The 20,957-nt window shown below is 58.6% G+C and overlaps 1 protein-coding gene across 5 annotated transcripts; it reads left to right on the top strand.

Moving 5' to 3' along the window:
- The first annotated feature begins 3,533 nt into the window (after positions 1-3,533).
- Positions 3,534-20,907, top strand: SLC19A1 (solute carrier family 19 member 1). 5 transcript variants are annotated; one of them, XM_033126252.1, is made up of 7 exons: positions 4,067-4,149; positions 4,891-5,209; positions 9,842-10,053; positions 13,810-14,578; positions 14,669-14,861; positions 15,856-15,997; positions 20,116-20,907. In XM_033126252.1, the coding sequence occupies exons 3-7, from the start codon at positions 9,847-9,849 to the stop codon at positions 20,395-20,397; spliced, it is 1,593 nt and encodes a 530-aa protein (XP_032982143.1). In that variant the 5' UTR covers positions 4,067-4,149; positions 4,891-5,209; positions 9,842-9,846; the 3' UTR covers positions 20,398-20,907. The 5 variants fall into 5 exon arrangements, with proteins under 5 accessions (XP_032982153.1, XP_032982143.1, XP_032982172.1 ...); XM_033126262.1 differs by lacking the exons at positions 4,067-4,149; positions 4,891-5,209 and adding an exon at positions 3,534-3,603; XM_033126281.1 differs by lacking the exon at positions 4,891-5,209 and having other exon boundaries at positions 4,071-4,149; positions 13,810-14,447.
- Positions 20,908-20,957: the final 50 nt, after the last annotated feature.

Here is a 20,957-nt window from a genome sequence, read left to right as displayed (position 1 = left end):
AAATAGCACAAAAACCACGGGATATGCACATACCACTCACTGGAAATGGGTGGTGGACCTACGTTTTAAAGTGAAATCTGTAAAACTTGTGGGCCTGTGTTCTCCATTGCAGCTGCCATTAGCTACACGTGGTACTTACATTTAAATTAAATAACAATTTCAATTTGTAGCCACATTACTTGTGCTCACATGTAGCCAGAGGCCACCAGGTTGGACCGAACACATATGGAACATTTCCATCATTGCAGAAAAGTCCACTGGACAGTGCTGTTATGTACTAAAACACAGGAGAAGGTTATCCCAACCGTAGGGTGGTCCAATAGTTCTCAGGCTACAGCAAGCAATGAAAGGAAAAATGGGTAGACTGCATTTCATCAAAATTAAATCCTTCTGCTCTTCAAAGAGTGCCATTAAGCCAACAAGGCAAGTCACACATAGGCGAAAATATTCATATTCCATGCATCTAACATGGGACTCCTACCTACAATACATAAATAACCTTCACAACTCACTACTCAATATTTAAAATACACAAAAGATTTGAACAGACTCATAGCAAAGATACACGAATGACTAATAAGCACTGACCTCTGCGGACTAAGAACTGCCGGTTCACAGCCAAGGGCCCAGCACGAAGCTCCGACGACGGTGAGTGAGGGCCGTGGTGTGCGCAGCCTGGGCCCCGCCCCCGCGGCCGCACCTGGCCTCCATGCTTGCATTCTGCGCAGGCGCAATTAGTACTCACGTTTTCGCAGGTGCAGGGCGTTGTCTCCATTTCCACGTGCGTGAGGGGCAGGGTGTGCTGCTTTGCTGCCAGTTGCGGTCGCAGCCTCCAGACTGCAGTGCTGCTGCCTTTGTCCTAATCGTGTCATTCGTTTTTTATTGTATTTCTTGATCAAGTCGTCCAGAGCATTCACTATGCCATGTGTTGTTTCTTTTTAGGAACTATCTTTTGGGTAAAAAAGAAAAATCAAGTTCTATTTGCTTTCCAATTATAGTAATGAATTTCTGCTTTTCTCATTTCATTCTTCTCCACTTTCTTTGTTCCTTTTCTGTTCTAGTTTCTGAATGAACTGCTATGTTTCTTTAATTTCAGTAAAACTAAGAAATAGGTTTTAAAAACTTCATTCCTTCCTGCTCTCTCCAAAGTGCAGTTCAAGGTCACCCCCCAACCCCACCCCATCCCATGGGCCCTCCTTTCGGAGGGGGGCCCACTCCCTGAATTAGAGGCCAGCTTGTCCAGGCAGAGTCTGAGGGGCCTGGGCAGGTGCCGGCTGCTGGGAGCGGGATTCTACCTCTGGCCTCCCTAGAGCCTGGGAGAGCTAGCGTGGCCTCCCGGTGAGGCTGGAGGAGCGGGTACAGTTGTGTTCAAACCGGACACAGTTTGCTGAGTGGGGCCCCAAGGGTGGCCAGGTTCCCACCCACTTGTGGAGAAGCCAGCACGGGTTGAGGATCACAGAGCCGCGTCGCACCAGGGACCCTGTTACTTCCTCAGCTCCCTTATCTCCGAGCCACACCAGGCCCCACATAGGAGCCCTTCTGGAAGGCCTAAGGACGGTCCAAGGCTGGAGCAGCAGGTGGTGGCTCATGTGTAGGACCGTGGGCCGGGTTCCTGGGGGGCTCCGACAGGCACTCCACAGTCCTCACACAGCCATGGTGGGCCCGCTGAGCACATGTTCCCACCAACCTCTGGACAGATGACCAGGCCCATTCCCTGACGTTGCCAGACCAAGGGCCGGAATGGCTCTCTTGGTGGTGGGTGCCTGTTGGCCACGCCCCTTTGTGCCTACGGTGTGAGGGTGTAGCGGACACTTCCGAGACCCTGAGGCCAGGCTCAGGTTCTTCCCTTCCCAGCAGAGAAAACGGGAGATCAGTGGGTGCACTTGAGGGCTTTACACAATTCAAGCCCAAGAGTCACAGCCTGGGCAACCCCAACCTCCCTGGTCATGCCCCAACCTGCAGGCAGCCTGGAGGGTGGGGCTCACTGTCCAGTGACCTGGCTGGCCACTGCTACTTACCTGTCATGGGCCTCACTGCACCACAGACAGGCCCAGTCCAGATGTGGGGGCTGGCTGTGGGGAGGGAGGGCCATTGGCAGGGAGACTTGGTGCCTACGTATGGACCCTCTGTTTCTTTCCTGGGGGTGGATCCCACAGGGTGGCCACCACGTCCCCCCAGGCTGGCCTCCCTTTCTGGTCTGTCCAGCCAGACCTCCATCCATCATCCCTTTGTCTTTGTGCCCCTCCCCCCCTTTTGTCCATCCCAATGGGTGAGGCCTGGGCCTGCCCCCACACAGTGGTCAGGGTAGAGTGACCGCAGGGTCCCTCCTGCATGCTGCACGCGGCATTGGGCTTTTGGCCCCCAGGGCCTCTCTAGAATGGTTGGTAGCCAGTGGTTCCCTTTCTCCCTTTGTCCTCTCCCTGCATGTGTCCTGCAGTGACTGTTAAGACAGAGGGATTGTATTGGTAGCACTAAATCTTCTGTTTTGAGGTTTAAATCTCTGGTATAATTTGATTTAACAAGTGTAATTTAGCTTGGGACTTTTGGAAAGCTTTTTTCCTTCTTTCCTTTGCCTCCTTTCAACTGTTACTGGTTCTAATTCCTATATACTTACTATGCAGACCAGTTTCAATGTTTCTATTTACTTCTGCCCAGTGCTGGCCCTGTGACTTGGGAAAGGCTTTGCATCTGTGTGGGATCCACTCCTGACTCCAGCTTAAATTTACATAACGTATGCCAAGGTGGCGATAACCGGCTTAACTCGCCTTCCCCCACCCCAACTGACAAAGCCGAACTGTAGAAAATTCCACTACAGGCTTAAGAAATTTACATCCTGACTAGAAAATATAAAACTAAAGATGAAACAAAGATTCGGGGCATTAGTTTTCAGCAGACTCTGCCCAGCCGACTCTCCTCTTACTTTAATAAATCTTCTGTATTTCTATCTGACTCATGAATTCTTTCACGGCCTGCAAGCGAACAGCCAGGACAGTGGCCCCATTACCTGCTGGGTAATCCATTCTGAGGCCTGCACCTGCTTCTCTCCCCATTGGCTTTCCTTGCTGGGAGGCCGGGTAGCTAGACGCCCCCTCCCTTCACCCCGATTCCTCAGCTTCCTGCCTCCTTGCACAGAGCCTGGCTGGCTCCTGCTCAGTCCTAGGAGGGGACAGGGAACGCGGGGAAGCACCAGTGAGGCCCAGGCACTGGGCGCATGTGCGGTGGGGGTTTTGCTGTCCATGACCCCAAGAGCAGGCGTCTGTGCCTGGTTGGAGTCCCGAGACAGCCACCTGACCCACCAGACCAAATGTGGGTCTGCTGCTGCATGGGGGAGGGCAACTCCGACAAACCCCAACAGTTCTGTCCTGCCTGGCACAGTGGCCAGTGTCCCTGGCTTGAGCTTGGGGGTAAGCCAGGAATGGAACGTTTTAAAATGAGACTAAAAGAAAAAGCACACGAACTTCTTGCTCAGGATGGTAGGCGCAGCAGGGGCAGGCACTCGTCCAAGGGGCGTCACAGCTGGGGTGGGGGCGGGGAGTGCCTCTCTCCAAATCGGTCCGGGAGGGTTCCTGGACGTCCACGAACTGTGACCAGGGCGTCGCGTGGGTAGGCGCGAGGGGACTGCGGGGGGGGGGTGTTCAGTGGGAGCTGCGGCCGGTTGCGGGGTGGTCCAGGGGGGGCTGCCGCCGGGGAGCGGGGTGGTCCACTGGGGGATGGGGGAAGGCGCTGGGGTCGTGGTCCAGGGCTGCGGTCGGAGGGAGGGTTGGTCCGGCGGGGGCTCGGGACGGGGCTCCGGGAGAGTGGTCCAGTGGGGGCTGCAGTTGGATCCGGGGGACGCACTGGGGTGAGCCAGGCCCCCCGTGCTGCGCCTCGGCCTGTGCCACGAGGGGGCCGCGTGACCTGGAGGGTGACGAGGGCGGGCCGGTAGGGACTGCGACACGAGACGCAACGGCATGCGTGTGTGACCCCACGAGATGGCCTATCCGACCGCAGGAGCGCTGTCACCAGCGTGCTTGCCGCGGGGATGTGGGCAGCGACTGCGGCTCCGCCTATTTCTCCGGCAGCGGCGCGGCCGCAGAGCATTGTGGGTGTTGTGGTGCGCGCCCTGGCGCGAGCACCGGGCGCAGCGGGGTCCGGGGCTTCGCTGCCAAGGTAATTGGCCGGCAGGCCGGGGATGTGGGGGCGCGGGCCCGGGGCTGGGGGACCCTGGAGTGAATGCGTGGGGCGCGGGTTCTGTGTCTCAGGGGTGAATGCAGAGGGGTGCAGGCCCTGGGGAATGGAGCGGGCGCGGGTTCTGGGTCTTCCGAGTGAATGCAGAGGAGTAAGGGCCAGGGGAGCGGGGTGAATGCAGGGGGCACGGGTCAAGGGGCTGTGTGCAGGGCGCCCTGGGCGCATGGTGACACGGACCCGTTCCCGCCAGCGGTGGCCGGGGCCCCACGTGCAGCCCCCACCTCCGCCTCTGCCCGCGTGGGGACCCAGGGCTTGCCCAGCCGCGCCTGCTGCCGCATTTCTGCGCTGTGCTTTGGGCTCCCACGCTCTGAACCTCGTGACAGGGAGGGCTCACCTCCGAGTCACCTGCCTACTGGGTCTGGCAGAGAAAAAAAAGGGTGAGGGTGAGAAAAATTCAAGCTTTAGGGGTGGTGTTATAGGCGGTCCTTGCTACCCTGGCTGATCACACCTTCCCATGGGGAGATGGGATCCCCGCATTCTTACTCAACCCTTGTCCGAACTGTCATGGCGGTTGGGGGTGGAGATTTCTCCTGCAGCGCTAATACTGTTACAGTCCTTTACTATGAGCTGTAGCCGCACCTTTTCTTAAGAATGATCTCACCTCCTCTCCTTTGTCTCCCCTCACGTCCTCCTTCCTTCCCTCCCTCCACTCCCTCCCTGTAGCCCTATTCTTTCTGCCCACGGTAACAGGGTAACACGGCTAGTTGGTGCTGTGAGTGTCGCCCCTAGCCATGAGTGTTGCCTGGACCCTTCTCTGGCCCAGCGGACCTCCGGGTGCCTCCTCGGGTTGGGGCAGAACAGCTTGGACACCGCACGCGCTCTGGCACGTTGCTGCGATGGAGCATGCAGGAGCTCTGCGAATGCGTCGCTTGGGCAGGAAAGGGCGGGCGGGGAGCCCCGCCCACCCATGCGCCTGTGTGGTCCCTGACGCCCTGCCTGTCCTATGCCGACTCTTGTTCGCCTCCTGCGCGCCTGAAGCTCTGTAAGTGCCGAAAGACTTCCCCATGGAGCGGCTCTGGGCGCAGGTGGCACTGAGCGAGCAGCGCTCGAGCGCCTGCAGCCCTTTCCCCAGTGGGTCCTTCCAACCCCTGTACTGTCCCAGAGGGTACTGGCTGCTTCCCTGTGTGAAGCGCTTGTTCTGGAAAATCCAGAAGAGTGGCTCGGACGCACGCTACGCAATCACTTAACGGGGTGTCTAGCCCCAGCCTGCCTGGTCTCAGGATACCGGTTAGAATCTGAGCTGGCTCAGAAATCTAGGATGCATCTAAAAGGTGTTTTCGAGGCTGCCCAAAGAGCAGGTGGGATACAGTTTTTGCAGCCGCCTGCTGGGTGCCCTGCAAAGCAGTGACCAGGCACCCCTGCCCTAACGCAGACTGGAGGACCCCCTGCAGCCCAGGTTGAATTTGCAAAACCAGGGTCTCTGGCCCAGCCCAATGGCCTCCCTCTGCAGGTCTGGGAGCCCAGTGCCCAGGCCCCAGGGTTCCCAGATGGCATGTCACCTGCTGCCTCGGCTGGACTGCATCCCTTCACCTTTGGGTCCTTCTGCACTGGCACTGTTTTCGCTCCCTTTGGTGCTTGGTGCTGGGCAGAGATGACCAAGGCCTCCAGGTGTCTTACACTTGTGAGTTGGGTGTCTGCAGCAGTGGTGGCCAGAGGGTTTAATTTTACTCTTTGGAACACAACTCTGCCATGTGATTTGGGGTGAGGGTGCAAAGGTTTTTTCTTTTTCACTATCAGGTGTTTTTAAAATGTAAGGAACCTCCCTGGTTAACCTGCAAGAGTAGTAGCTGGTGTAAAACGAAATGAGAGAGGTGCCATTTGCTTTTGTTGCGATCCTGAGTCCCAGGTGCTGCTGGGAGGAGAACTAGGAGAGCAGCCCCACACTCCCCCAGGGCAAGTGCAGATAGGGGGGTGGTGTGCTGTGAGAGCCTTCTGAAGGCAGGCATGCAGGTATGTGGGGCTGGGCTGCGGTCAGCACATGTGGGGTCCAGGCCAGGCCGGCCACCCGCTGGCCCTGAGTTCGGGCACCTCACTAGCCTTCTGTGTCCGTTTCTGTGCTGTGAGCATGACAGAATCCTCCCACCTCCTGCTCCCTCCTGGAGCAGGAGGCTGGGAGGGCCTGTGTGTTCAGAAGAGCCGTCTGCTTTACAGGCAGAGGACTTTGGGGCTTGGCTGGGGCAGCTGACTGCCTGCCAGTGTTGGCAATTATGCTCACGTGAGTTGCATAAACAGCCAGAAGAGACTCAAGGCAGACGAACACCACCGTGAATGGGCAGGGCCCAGCCTGGCTCCTGTGTCAGCTTTTCTTCAGACTTCGGTCCCCACACAGGTGGCCGTTCCTCCTGGAGACGCTGAGTAATGGCTTGAGGCCATCCGCGGTGCCCGGCTGGAGTCTGCCCTGTAAACACCCTTTGGTCCTGAGGTGCTCCACATGTTTTTCATAATGGCCAGTGTTAAAAATGGATTTCAGATAAAACCCTGGAATTTTGGCCCCTGCTCCTGTGTGGCCACCAGTGCTCCTGGAATATGGCCCTGCCTTCCCCCGTAACCCCATTCTGCAGGACCACCCTGTCATCCAGCCCTCAGCCTGTTTCATAAGTTTCTGGAGGGGTGTGTACAACAGTGCCAGCATGGTGCAGGAAATGCACACGGGAGAGAGGCACATTCCAGAGCGGACACAAGGCTCGAGTCCCCAGGACGTCCCTTTAGTTCAAAGAAGTGTAATCACTGGCCGCCCCATGTGGCGGTCTTGCCTAGGCCTGCAGGGCTAGCTCGTTATGGGGGACCGTGGTTTTATGTGGCCCCGCAGGTTGAGCCCTGCCTGCACTGGGCAGTGTTCCAGATTGCAGGGCTGGAGCTGGAGCTGTGAGGCCAGGCACTTGATGAGATCAGCCCTGAGGGGGCTGAGAGGGAAGGGGCAGAGCTTATAGGACTGCGGAGGCAGCTTGGGAAGCCACCAGGCGAGTCCCATGTAAGCTCCCAGCGCTCCTGCCCAGGTCCTCGACATCTGCAGATAGTGCCCCCACTCTCTGAGCTCCACCCATATTAGGGGCTCCCTGGCCATCACCTGGGGTGGCTCCTTGCATGTCCATCCTTCTGGGGAGTGAGGCTGGTCCACCTGCATTGTCTCCCTGGAGAACTCAGGGCCCATCTGAGTGGCGGTTGGGGGTTGGGTTTTTCCTGCAGCCTGGATACTGAGTGTCCAGGAGGCACACTCGTCCAGACCAGCCAGGACTCCTGAGGCAGTGTCTTCCAGGTTTGTTCGGGGGCCTGCGTGGTCACCCTCCAGGCGTGCCTGAGGGACATGTTAAGGTGCAGACTCCTGGGCCACACCTCAGACCTTCAGACGGCCACCTGGGGTGGGGCCCTGAGCCCATTTCCAGTTCTCACTAGTTTGAGAAGCAGCAGCTGTGGGTTTCAGAAGCTACAGGAATGCAGGATGTAAAAATGAACCATGTGTGCTTGGCACTGGTGCCTGAGACCTGTGCCATTGCCCCAGGATATGGAGGCACAGAGTAGGGGAAGTTCTCATCGCTTCTGGAGATGATGCTTTCTGGAGGGCCAAGTAGGCAGGGCTCCCGGGGACCCTGGAGGATGGGGACGGTGGGGGCCTCGCTCCCGGGGACCCTGGGGGATGGGGACGGTGGGGGCTTGGCTCCCAGGGACCCTGGGGGATGGGGACGGTGAGGCCCTGCTTCTGGGAACCCTGGGCCTAGTTAAGTTCTTTGTTGTTCGCCACAGCCAGGTAGGTGAACCTGGATGAATGTTCCGTTGCTCTGACGTCGGGGAACAGGGCACTAGGAGTGGGAAAGTGAGCAGAGTGGGCATCTTGGGGCTGGAAAGGGGTGTCGGGGGTGTGTGTACAAAGGTGCTCTTCCTGTGTGCACCCTGAGGGGGGCTGCCCCACTCCCCATTGTTGAAGGGGCCAAGGCCCTCCCAGCTATTTGTGCAAACTCCAGGGGGTTTGGAAAAGCAGCTGTGGAGTCTGTGAGCTCTGGGGGGCCAGCTCTGTCTTGGGTGCCTCTGGGTGCCTGGGGAGAGGGCCGAGTTTGTGCTCCCCTGCTTGGCTGATTGTTTCATTTGGCTCGATGAAATGGTGGGGAACCGTCCCACAACCCTGTAACTACTGGGACTCCTGTTGCCTCCACTGCCCCCTGCCTTTGAAATTCTCTGGAATTCCTATGGCTGCCCCTTGCCCCCACCCTGCCTTTCCTTGTGGCCCCACAAACCCATCAGGCCTGGCTTCTTGAGGGATTTCACTATCACCCCTTCCCCGTGAGTCACAGAAATAAACACAGGGGCTTAAAAGGCGAGGGAATTTCGCTCATCGAGACACAGTCCCTTTGCTGAGGCCCTGGGCATGGCAGAATAATCACCCTGGGGCGAGGGCTCACTCTGCCCTTGGTGGCCCCTGGGGTGTGCTGTCACCTGGCTTCTCGGCCTCATCCTGGGAGGACTGTGGGAGGACTTCCTGCTCAGATGATCTCTGAGCCACATGTTTTAAGTGCAGAGGACAGGGGGGCTTTTCCAGAGCACCCAGGCTGCTGGTCCCACATCGGAGGGAGTTTTTATGCCCCAATCCCTGGCCGTCTGCGGTGGTCCTCAGAACAGGCTGTGCGGGACGGAGCACAGAGCTGTGCCAGTATCTTGCAGCCCAGCCCTTCTCTGCACCCAGGCCGTCCCCACCACGTCTTAGCCACGGGGAGTAGGCTCTTCCTCATTCTCTATGTGTCTGCTTAGCGGGGGTGCACTTCTTCGCCTGACACGGTTTGCATGGCAGCTTGCTTTTTGACTCACTTAAAAGGAGCTTTATATCAGTGCCTTAATGGGCAACCAGGTCATGTGGCACATAGACAAAAATAAACAGCAGGTAAGTATTGGGATGAACAGACACATTAACTGCCCCTCTGTCAGCAGGGGCGATGGGTGACCCCAGGAAAGGTGCTGTCAGGCCTGCTCCAAACGGAGGCTTCTGGACAGAACCAGAAAGCCCTCTAGCTGGCGCTGCTTCTGGCGCCGCCCCAAGTGCCCCCGGGCGAGGCTGCCCTGCTTCCAGGCTCAGGTGTGGGCCTCTGTCCCCTGCGGCCCTTTCCTGTCAAGGTCCCACCCCTCGTGGGCTCCTGCCTTCCCTTTATGCCCTTGTCTGCTCTGGACTCTATCTGCAAAGCCCGTCCGTCACCCAGTCTTGTTCATGAAGGCCCCCAGGGCCAACAGGACGGCCAGATCAGGCTGTCCCTGAGCCCCCCCTGGGGGGACGTGTACCCACCCCAGCAGCCAGCCACAGCCACCTGCTGTGAGCTCTTGAAATGAGTCTGCTGTGCCCGGGAACCCATTTTTAAATTGCATTCAGTTTTAGTTAACAGTTAAGCACAGGGCTGGTGGCTGTCATGTGGGACTGCAGCTTTGGGGACTCCTAGAGGTGGGGACAGCCTGGTCTGGGTGGATATGGCATTGGATTGTTACCAGCTCCAGGTTGAGAGCATGGGGCTGAGGTCTCCATGTAGGGTCCTGATTGAGTGAGAAGTGGGTTCCCTTTCAGCCAAGGTCTGGGGCGCAGAGGCGGTGTCTGCGGGTTGTTGGCTGAGCTGCCCTGACTCTCGGCTTTTCCTTGCAGAGGCCATGGGGGGCCTGGACAGCATGGTGCCCTCTGGCCAGGTGGTGGAGAAGCCAGTGACTCCGGAGGCTGGGCTGGGTCACGAGCTGAAGTCCCGGTGGTTCCTGGTATCCTTCCTCTGCTTCTATGGTTTCGTGGCCCAGATGCGGCCCGGGGAGAGCTTCATCACGCCCTACCTCCTCAGCCCCGAGAAGAACTTCACACAGAAGCAGGCACGTGCGTGCAGTAGGGGCAGGACTGACCTGGGGACAAGGGGACCAGCAGGCAGTGCTCCCCGGATGGGGAACAGCTGAGGCCGCAGAGCTTGGGCAGCCATGTGGTGTCCTGGGCCCTGCCCCGTGCCCCCGGGGTGCTGAGGGGCCCCTCACTTAGTGACCAGGCCACTTGATGAGTGGTAGTGGCCATAGGGACTCCACGCAGCTGTGGGTCTGAAGGAACTGTGGGCTGACTCCCACCTGCCCAACCCCAGCTCCCAGCAGAGGCCTAGCAGCCATTTGACTAAAGAGTTTATGGGGGGGACCCACAAGGGGACAGAGGACCTGTTGGAACCTGACTGGTGACCTTATCGCAGAGGTGGGTCCTGGGGGAGGAAAATGGGGTAGGCAGGCTCCAGCCCAGGGTTTGCTTCTCCATAAAGTAAAACAACAAAGGAGGCTGTGGGCTGATGACGCAGTCAGGGCTTCCATCCGAGCCCGTCCACCTGCGGACCAAGTGCTGCCCCAGAGCTGGTCCCGGGCTGCCCACCCCAGGCCCCCAGCCTCCATCTGCTCCTCCAGCATGACCAACAGCCTCTGTACCCTGCTGTGCCCCTTGATTTCTTTGGGAAGCGCCTGCCTCTCCCTTTCCCGGAGCTCGGCCCCTACCCCCTGTAGACCCAGGAATTGTTGAAGTCAGATGGAGCGGCTGTGCAAACAAGGCCTGTCCCCTCGAGGCAGCCATCTTTAAGATGGAAATGCCCACGAGACTGGCCCACACGAACTCAGAGTCCTGCCCTTGTGTGATTGCATCTGATCCCATGGCCAGTGCTACCCTCCCAGCTGAGGCCAGAGGTGGGGGGCTTGCACATCTGTGCCCCCTGACCCTCCCGGCGCTCCTCTGAGTAGCCAGTCCCTCACACACCTCGCTCTGATCAGGAGACGGCTCTCCTTCCTTAGAACAGTGTCCTGACCTTACGGTGGCTGTCATCTGCTATGCAGATTACGTAGGGGGCTCACCATATGTGTGGCTGTCTGTTAAGAAGCAGTAGGAAGATTTCCATAGCAGAGAAGTTGTAGGTCCCATCCGCCTGCCTCTGGGTGCAAATTAACTGATTACATAGTAGGTGCCAGAAATTAAGCCGTTCCACCAATCTTGGATGCCATTGGAGGGACGGCAGGCTTGTTTCTGGGAAGTAAGGGCACGTGAGCAGGGCTGCTGGGCCTGGCTTGGGACATTACCTCCATGGGCTAAGGACGTAGGGGATCAAACCAGAGGTCACCCAGTGCCTCTGCTCCAGTTTGTCACGCCTGCGGGGAAGGCTGCTGTCACTTTCCGCCCATCTGATAGCTGCTGGATTGGCGTTTCCTCGATTTGGGCTGTGGTGTTTCCTGGCCTCCCTGAGCCGTGCCTTCTCATGCCTTGGAGTGCCCCGGTGCTTGTGTGGGTCACGTGTTGCTTCCTGCAGGCTGGTGTCCTCGGCTGGAGCTTCCAGCTTCCTCTCAGCCACATTTCCCTCCCGGTGCTTTACCGGTGCTGTCTCACATGTCCTCCCTGACGCGTGACACCCAGGGTCTGCTCCTGAGCTGCGGGCCAAGTCCTGCAGTCCCGCCCCACAGGCAGTCCTTCCTGACCCGTGCCCGACACCTCCAATCACGTGGCGTCCTCCTCCACGTGGTCCCTGTCCTGTCCCTCCAGTCAGGGGTCTCAGCGCCTCTCCAGGTTGCATTTCCAGTCATGTGTGGCCTGGCCCTGCCCTGTTCCCCTCATCCCACTGGTCCTCAACCCATCCTGGCGCCTCGCCCTCCCCACGGCCCTGGCCCCACCCCCTGCCTGTCCTGGCTGCCTTGGTCCCCAACCGAGCCTCCCCCCTTTAGAGAAGCGGCCCTGAAGCCCCCTGGATTTAGAGATCTGGGCACAGCTCCCATGCTCTCCTGCGCTCCGCCCAGCAGCCTCAACCTTGCCGTCCAAACTCTCAGGTGCTGGGAAGGCATGCAGGAGCCTCCGCGTGGGCCAGTAGGAGGACCCCGACTTCGTGCAGGTGCAGGGTCACTTGACAGACACCACCTGCCCCAGGGACTTCATGGGCGCCCACTCCCCAGCACCTTCCAAGTTTGATGTGGTTGGCCTCCCCGTCCGTTTGCCAGAGGGAGGACACAGAGCTGCAGTGGGGAAAGGGAGATGGAGTCGGGGGAGGTGGGGAGGAGAAATACCAGCTGCTCCTCTGCTCTGACCCCACCCTGCCCCTTGGGCTCTGACCGCAAGCCCCCCACCCCCCCACTTCCGAGCAAGCACTCTGCCAAGAAGTCTCATCGAGGGCCTGTTTGATGTGCCCAGAATTTTAAAAAACCACGGTCAATGGCTCTGCATGACCCAGCGCAGGTTATTCAGCTCCCCCAGGGGATGGACCAACACTCAGAATGTTCCGGCATTCCCAGGCTTTCCATGCTCCATGTTGTAGGAACCACAGCCTTTGGGGTCAGCCTTGGTTTCCCATAGGCGTGTGGGTTCAAAGCTTCCAGGCAGGGAGCTTTGGTCGGGCTCTTCCCCTGGCCCCCCTCTAAACCTGTGGAGGATTGGCGTGCGTGTCCCTTGGGGTCCTGGGCACAGACTTTGACGTGCTGCACCAGCCGGCTGGTCAGGCAGGTGCCCGGGCTGTAGAAACCATGGGTGAACTGGCTGGAATGTGGGGGTCCCACCAGCCTCCCAGCAGCTGGTAAGCAGTGGGTGGGGCAGGGTCCCACATGCTGACCGGCGCTTGACTCTGGCCCTCAGTTTCCATCTGTGCAGTGGGGCCTGGGAGCCTGCTGGCCTTGCGGGGCCAAGGGTCACCTGTGCTGGTGTTATGGGCTACCAGGCCTGAGGGAGGAGGGTTAGGGCCCTGAGTCAGGTGGCAGGAGGGAGGCCACATCTTCAAGTTCATCAAGGCCAGCAGCTCACCTGGTGCCCACCTGGACGGATCTGAGCCATGGCTGGGGCCCCTGGGTGGGGTCTGGTGGAGCCACCTGCTAAAAGCCTCCAGGCCTGGGCCTCGGCTTCGGGAGATGCTTCAAGCACAGACACCTTTCATGTCCGCCCCAGGAAGCGGGCAAGGCCAGGGATCTGGGCCTCACGAGGCTGGGACCGCCTCTTCCAGAGCAGGACAGCCCCTCCCTGGGCAGCTAGGGGCACGTTTGGCTCTCGCTCTGGGTGAGCCTGCAGTCGTGCCCTGCGCCCCTCTTCCCTTCTCACCGTGCTCTTCTCTCTGTTCCTTGCCTTCATGTTGTCTGTAACCCCTCACGTGAAGTCACCCGCTATCTCTGTGCTGTCCTTATGAGTCTCATTTTTGCCTGTCCTTCCACAACTGAGGCAGCTTGTGTTAGTGAGTGTATGTTGGTTACAGCTCTGTTTTCCTTATTGTTAGATTTAAGGTGAAATCAAATTATGTTTTTATTCTGTTAATAACAGGTAAGCCTAGAGCAGCATGACCCAGCATGCCATTGGTGATTATGTTCGTGGTCATCACCAGTTTGGACAGGCAGACGTGTCCTCACTAGGCTGACGTGTCCGCGCCCTGCCACTGTGACAAGCACGCCTGTGGGCCAGGGTGCCGTCGGGGTGGAGGGAGGTTTGGGGACCCGGCTGTCTCTCTGTCTCCGCCAGCAGCCCTGGACAGTCCTGACAGCTGAAAGGCCAGCGCTGGCGCTCTTGCGCGGTCCCGGTGGGGCTACCCAGGGGCATGGCAGTGGCTGCAGTGCCCAGCCAGCCGGCGTCAGCAGCCCGCTCTCCCGCAGATCACCAACGAGATCACGCCGGTGCTGTCCTACTCCTACATGGCGGTGCTGGTGCCCATCTTCCTGCTGACCGACTACGTGCGCTACAAGCCGGTGCTGGTGCTACAGGGCCTGAGCTACGTGTCCGTGTGGCTGCTGCTTCTGCTGGGCACGACGGTCCTGCACATGCAGTTCCTGGAGTTTTTCTACAGCATCACCATGGCCGCTCGCATCGCCTACTCCCCCTACATCTTCTCGCTCGTGCAGCCTGTGCACTACCAGCGCATGGCCGGCTACTCGCGGGCGGCCGTGCTGCTGGGCGTCTTCAGCAGCTCGGTGCTGGGCCAGCTGCTCGTCACCGTGGGCGGAGTCTCCTTCACCAGGCTCAACTACATCTCGCTGGGCTTCCTCGTCTTCAGCCTGGTCGTCGCGCTCTTCCTGAAGCGCCCGAAGCGCAGCCTCTTCTTCAACCGCAGCGAGCCCGGGAGCGGCGCGGCCTCGCCCTCCGAGGTGGACCACATGCACCCGGGCCCCCGGCCGCCCGGCCGCAGGAAGCTCGGGCCGCTGCGGGCGGCCTGGCGGGACTGCGTCCTGCTGCGCATGCTCCGCGAGCTGGGGGCCAGCCTGCAGGGGCCGCGGCTGCGCCTCTGGAGCCTCTGGTGGGTCTTTAACTCGACCGGCTACTACCTCATCACGTACTACGCGCACATCCTGTGGGCCGTGGTCCACTCCACCCCCGACTCCACGGCGGTCTACAACGGCGGGGTGGACGCCGCCGCCACGCTGCTGAGTAGGCCCGCGGCCCCGCCCCCGCCCCGCCCCCCGCCGCGCCCCGCCTCCCGCCCTGGAGAACGCGCAGTGACGCGCCCTGTCTCCCCAGGTGCCATCACCTCCTTTGCCGCGGGCTTCGTGGAGATCCGCTGGGCCCTGTGGGCGGAGCTGGTCATCGGGATCGTGACGGCGGTGCAGGCCGGGCTGGTCTTCCTCTTGTCCAGCACGAGCAGCATCTGGCTGTGCTATGCGGCCGTCGTGCTCTTCCGTGGCTTTTACCAGTTCCTCGTGCCCATCGCCACGTGAGTTGGGCCGTGCGGGGTGGACGCTGGCCCCTGGTGGACAGCAGGTCGCTGGAGGGCCACGCACTGCTGTTCTGTGGGGTGGGGACTGGCGGGCGTCTGTGTGTTCTCTCCGTTCCAGAACCTTGGGCTGTGTGCCAGGCAGCGCCACGCAGATTTGGTGGTGGGAGGAGCCGTGAACCCTGGACACCTTTGGCCAGGGGCTCTTTGCCCCCTTGTCCATAGTGTGACCGTCCAGGCTGTCTGCCGTGACCTTGAGGCTCAGCAAGGAGCCCTCCCTGTGTGGCATATCCTCTTCCTCCCACCGAGGCCACTTGGCACCCACAGGACTGGTCCTCGAGAGGTCATTTCCCAGGCCCCAGGCCCTGCTGCAGTCCCATCTTGGGGAGCCCCATGGCCTTTCTCATACTCCCTGCTCCCACTGTGGGCAATGGCGGCTCACGGCCAGCGTGACGAGCTGTCCCAACTCCCCTTCTGCCCAGGGCTCTCCTCACCCTTGGGACCCTCCTGTACCTGCCCAAGGACGTCCTAAGAGCTACCCATTGGCCTGCCTGTGCTTTCCAGGACCTTCCCCCACCCTGCTTGCTCTTAAGACCCTCTATGTTCCTTTGAACTGACCTTCCCACAAAGCTGCACGGTCACCACACACGCTCATGCCACACAGGCACCCAGGAGCCTGCCTCCCACCCCTAGCAGTTGTGTCTGTCACCATCGCAACGCCCCCCCACCCCCCGGGGCATCTCCAGTCCTGTCCTCCCACTAACACCTGTGTCAGAACATCGTACACTTCTTGTCTTGTGCTCAGTGTCCTCAGCCTCCTGGCTCAGTGCAGCCGACCCCCATGGTGTGGTGGCCTGTCCCCTGTGCCCCAGAAGCACCCAGCACCCACACTTCCCTCTCCCCGTTCGGCCCACACCTCCCCTGTGTTTCAGAGCCTGCATCAAACCCTGCTCCCTCGCAGCGGAGGCTGACCTCGGCCTGCTTTCCCCTTCAGTTTTCAGATTGCGTCTTCTCTCTCCAAAGAGCTCTGTGCCCTGGTCTTTGGAGTCAACACGTTGCTTGCCACCATCCTGAATACCATCATCACCCTCATTGTCTCCGACAAGCGGGGCCTGGGCCTCTCAGTCCATTCACAGGTCAGTCCCCGTGTCAGGCCTGCTGCCTCAGGGAGGGAGGCCTCTGGTGTCCACCCAAACCGTAGTGTTGCCCCCTCTGTGGGACCCAGACCACAGATCCACTGAGGGCAGGGGGCATGCCAGGGTGGCCTGGGCACCTCCGGCTGGATACACTAGACTTGGTGGGTCAGAGCAGAAGCAGGAAGTGAGAGGCCCTGAGCAGGGAGGCGAGGGTCAGAGGGCAGGGTGCCAGGAAGCCACGATCAGGCCACTGCTGTGCCCACCTGCTCTGCTCCCTCCTGGGACCCAGGTTAGGGCTGTAACGCTCCCCAGGTCTGGCCAAGGCATGGCATCCAAGTGGGGTCTGGGTGCAGGTCACTTCTGGAGGTCTTCCTGGCCCTGGGTGTCCCCCCACTGGCTGGCATCACGGGAAGGATGGAGCTGTGCTGTGCGCCATTCCCCTGTGATGTCATAGCTCACTGCCCTCATTTCAGGTCTCTGCCTATGATGTTTAGACCTGGGCCCTGGGTCACGTGGCAGCTGTTTGTCTTCTTTACAGAGGACAGGTGAAAGCAGGGCCGGTGGGCTTGGCGTTGGTGTGTGCGGGGTCCTCTCCAGCTGCCCTCCCTTTGCCCAACCCTAGTCAGGTTCTTGGTGCTCCTGAGAAGAGCTTGAGAACGCCTGTCCTCTGTGAGGTGTGGACACTCACAGGTGGGACTCCTGGTGTCCTCAGCCAAGGCAGGACCTCTGAGCGAGCTGGTTAGCAGAGGACGGTGAACACGAGGGTCGTACCTGGGTCCTCAGTAACTGGCCTGCGGGGGACACAGGTTCCACCTGCTTGGAGCCTGGGCCTCACTGCTGGGACGTCTGTTGGGCTTGGTGGGCCCACGAGATGTCCTGACCCTCAGTCAGCATGGCCTCGGGGACCCCGCAGCCGACCAGGAAGGAGGCAGGTGGGGCAGACACTCCTGACTGGAAACAGGCTTTTTAGATGGCAGGGTTTGAAAATGCCCTTCAGGTGAAAAACATCAGAGCCTCTCGCGCCCCGTGTCCACGCAGGCAGGCAGGTCTCTGCTTGTACAGGGCCCTCCAGGCACCTGCCCCAGCCTCCCTGGCTGAGCGCAGGAACTGATCACCCCGAACAGGGCTGGCCAAGCTGGAGTCCACAGGTGTGTGTGCAGCTGCACCTTTGGGATGGCGTGAGCCCTGTGCCCAGGAGAGAGCTGGCCAGTCGGGGCCTACTTCACAGATGCTACTCCTCACCACCACCCCACCACCCCAAGAGGGGCAGAACCCTTGGCCTGGGCCTTTCCATGGAGCCTTGCCATCCAGGCCCAAGCACCTGTCCTCACAGCCCCTTCCCTTCTGTGGAGCCCCCAGTTGTCCCTGCTTGGCAGTGGGGCTTCCGGGGCGGGGGGCAGTGGCCCACGGCTGGGTGCAAAGGGCCTAGAGAGTCTTCCCCAAGGGCTAGGCCTTCCTCAAGTGTGCTGGTCGCAGCCCCTCCCACATGGCAGCTCAACGTTGCGTCAAATTGAGAACAGTATGTTGGTTTTTCTCTGGCTGATTTCATGTCTGAGTTAAAAAGTAGCTCCAGAAGTGGGGCAGTTGTTTCATTATCAGCAATACTGATGGGGTCCAGAAGGTCAGTCCTCCAGCTCACCCTGCACTTTCTTCCTGTTCAGAGCTCTGTGTGTCCCTTCACTTCATCCTGAATACTGAGGACAGAGGCAGGTGTTCAGGCTTAGAGGGGCCACAGCGCGTGGGGTCGGTGGCCTGGGGCTGGCCTGGCGTGCTTGTCTTTTAAAGTAAACTTTTTAGTTCATTCACATGCAGTATAAGAGGGAATACAGAGAGATCCACGTACCTTGTTCCCAGGGTCCCCACTGGTCACAACCTCCAGTTCTCTGGTGCAATGTCACTACCAGGATATTGACCTTATAAGGTCAAGAGACAGAAGATTCCCTCCCCTCAGGCTGCCCTTTCATGGCCATACTACCTGACCCCGACTCCATCTCCTCCCCAACCTCTGACAACCAGTCTACCCTTATTTCTATAATTTTCTCATGTCCAGAGTGTTATTTAAATGGAATATTTTTAAAATGGAATATTTTTAAAAATCTACTTGGCTAATCTCCATCTTATAATTGGTGTATTTAGGTCATTTATATTTAGTGTAATTGTTGATCTGTTAGAGCTTATGTCTGCCATTTTATTTTTTGTTTTCCCTTTATTCTGGTTTTTTGTTTGTTTTCTTTTTTGTGCATTCCTATGTGTTGATTGCACATTCTTTAGGATTTTATTTTGGTTTATCAGTTGTGTTTTTGAGTGTATCTCTTGTTAGAGCCTTTTTTGATGATGGCTTTATATATTGAATGGCCAGTTTGAGTGAAGTGTAGAAATCTTACTTCCTTTTATGTCACCTTTCCCCCACTGTTTTATAGTACAGCTGTCGTAAGTGTTATAAGTCTTGCTTTAACCATTAAATTCAGGAAACAAGAGGAGGAAGGTATTCTATTCTGATTTTGCCCTCTGTGGTCTTTCCCCTTCCTGTTGCTCCAAGGCTGCTTCTTTATCATGTCTTTTCAGCTTAGAGAACGTCCTTTAGCCATTATTTTAATTTCAGGGCAGGTCTGCTTGTGACAAACTCCTTGCTTTGTTTTTTTCATCTGGGAAAGGTTTGATTTCATTCCTGAAGGATGCTGTCATTGGATATAGGCTTCGGGGCTGACAGTTTTCTTCAGCTTATGAAAAATGTGCCACTTCCTCATGGCCCTCATGGTTTGTGATGAAAAATTCTGTCATCCTAATCGTTTTCCCCTAAGGTGTCATTTGTTTTTTTATAGATACTTTCAAGATTTTTTTTCTCTTTGTCTTTAGTTTCCAGAAGTTCGAATATGGGGTAGGCTATACTCACTACTGCTGGGTGAGGCCACAGGGGTGGGTTTGGGGGTCATTACCACCTGGTAGGAGTGAAAGGCCAGACTTTCCATGTGGTCTCTGCAGACTGACCGTTCCAGTCTGCAACCACACCACCCTCCTTACGGCCTGGGGAACGGGCCTGGGGAACGAGAGTGGGGTCTGGGATCACGGCAGTTCCTGTCACTTCCTGTCCTGCTGAGCTGTCCCTGTCCTGGTCCGTTGACAGAGATAACAGCTTCTTTTGGGCTTTCTTCTGCATTTGTTGGCATTTCTGGGTTGCTGGCTTCTTTGGTCCCAAAATACCTACTGCAAAAAGGAAAGAAAGCCTGGGACCTGTAACACGCCATCATACTGCGCCTCAGGCTCTGGGGTCTCTGACTGGGCTGCCTCCACCTTCAGAGCCTTATGTGTGCTCTGCAGCATCCAAGGGTTTGGTCACACTGGGAAGAGTAAGGGAAACCCATGGACTCCATCTTCCTGGAGCAAAGACCTCTAGTTCCCTTCTTGGTTTTGTTGTGAGACAAGCAGTTTTCCTAAAAGAGCTGAGGACACTGGTGCTGGGAGGGGTTTGGAGAGGGACTTGAGCCTGGTCTGGCCCACAGACACCCCGCCCCCACCCCGACCTAGCTCCTCATGGTCGTGAGAATCAGGAGGGACATTTCTATGGGCTGAGCATGCATCCCTTCGCATTACTACTGTGCAGCTTCACCTGTCACCAGGGTGGCCACTGGCTCGGCGCACAGGGGCTGCCTAGGGCTCAGGCTGCCTGTCCTCGACCGTGCTCCACGGCACGCATGGATATCCACAAGCCCTTAGCAGTGTGGGAACTCTGCCGATGGAATGAAGTGCATGGTTGTGGTCACGCAAAATGAGCAAAGCACCTGGGGGACCACAGAGGCCACATGGGGGCAGCCAAGTGCCAGGGGTCTTCGTGAAAGCAGTGGGAGCCCCTCAGGGTGGTGTCCCATGTGGCAGGAGCAAGGCAGAGGGCAGGCCTTGTGCACTATGGGAGCTGCTCCTGGGCTGGCCTGACCCCTGGGCACCCACCCCACCCCTGCAGGGGTCCCCTAGCTGGTGTCCTGGCCTCTGAGCGGGAGCAGGGAGAGGGAGGGCGGGATCTGCAGGGCCTGCCCCCAACTGTTCCTCCCCTTTCCCATGGCCCCTGCCCCCAGGGCTGTGTCATGCTGCCCTTCACCCACCACCCTGCACCTCTCTTCCAGTTCCTCGTCTACTTCGTGTACTTCCTGGTGCTGTCTGTTGCCTACTTGGGGGCCGCGCTCAGGAGCCTGTGGCACTTCCAAAGGGGCCGCCACCAGTCCCTGCCCCTGTCCCAGGAGCTGGGGAGCCCCTTGGAGGAGAAGGCCACCCAGGCGCTGAGCATACAGGATGGGGACCTCCACAGCTTGCAGCCTGAAGCCCCGCCACTGATCCCCGAGGATAGGACGCAGCCCTTCGGACTAGCCGCCAGGGAGCAGAGCCAGCAGCCCGAGGCCAAGGCATGACCCGCCTGACACCAGAGGCAACCTGCCATTGGTCCTCCAACATCCCCCTCACTGAGCTTGGGGCCTTCACATCTCAGGGGACATCTCAGACTGTCACGTCCCTGGCAAGCTGCCCGTCATCTTGGAGTCAGCAAGCTAGGTTGAACGGCATTGTTGGAATTCCAATGTTCAGATTATGGAACCAATGACCAGTGGGGCAGGCCCCTGTGTGGTCTGTCCCCGTGCAACACACCTCGGGGGCCACAAACGTCAGCCCGAGCCCTGTGCCCCTCAGGTTTCATGTTCTGACAGTACCTGTACCCTGCTGGGGAAACTCCAGCAGCTGCTGGGCCACTGTGGGCTACTGTGTCCCCTGCCTACACGTGCCCACCAGGCCTTCACCCCCCTTGGAAGGCAGATCCTACTTGTCCTTGGGGACCAGTGAGGTGGCCCCAGATGCCAACCCAGGGAACACCAGCCCCTGCAGAGTGTGATGGACCCTGTAGGGAGGGTGGAGGTGGGAGCCCGGATTCCAGGCTAAACTGACATTTCCAGTGTCTAGGTACTCGCATTTTAAACAC

This window comes from Rhinolophus ferrumequinum, chromosome 2, assembly GCF_004115265.2.
Source record: "Rhinolophus ferrumequinum isolate MPI-CBG mRhiFer1 chromosome 2, mRhiFer1_v1.p, whole genome shotgun sequence".
Classification (NCBI taxonomy): Eukaryota; Metazoa; Chordata; class Mammalia; order Chiroptera; family Rhinolophidae; genus Rhinolophus; species Rhinolophus ferrumequinum.
This window is presented reverse-complemented; position numbering and strand designations above follow the sequence as displayed.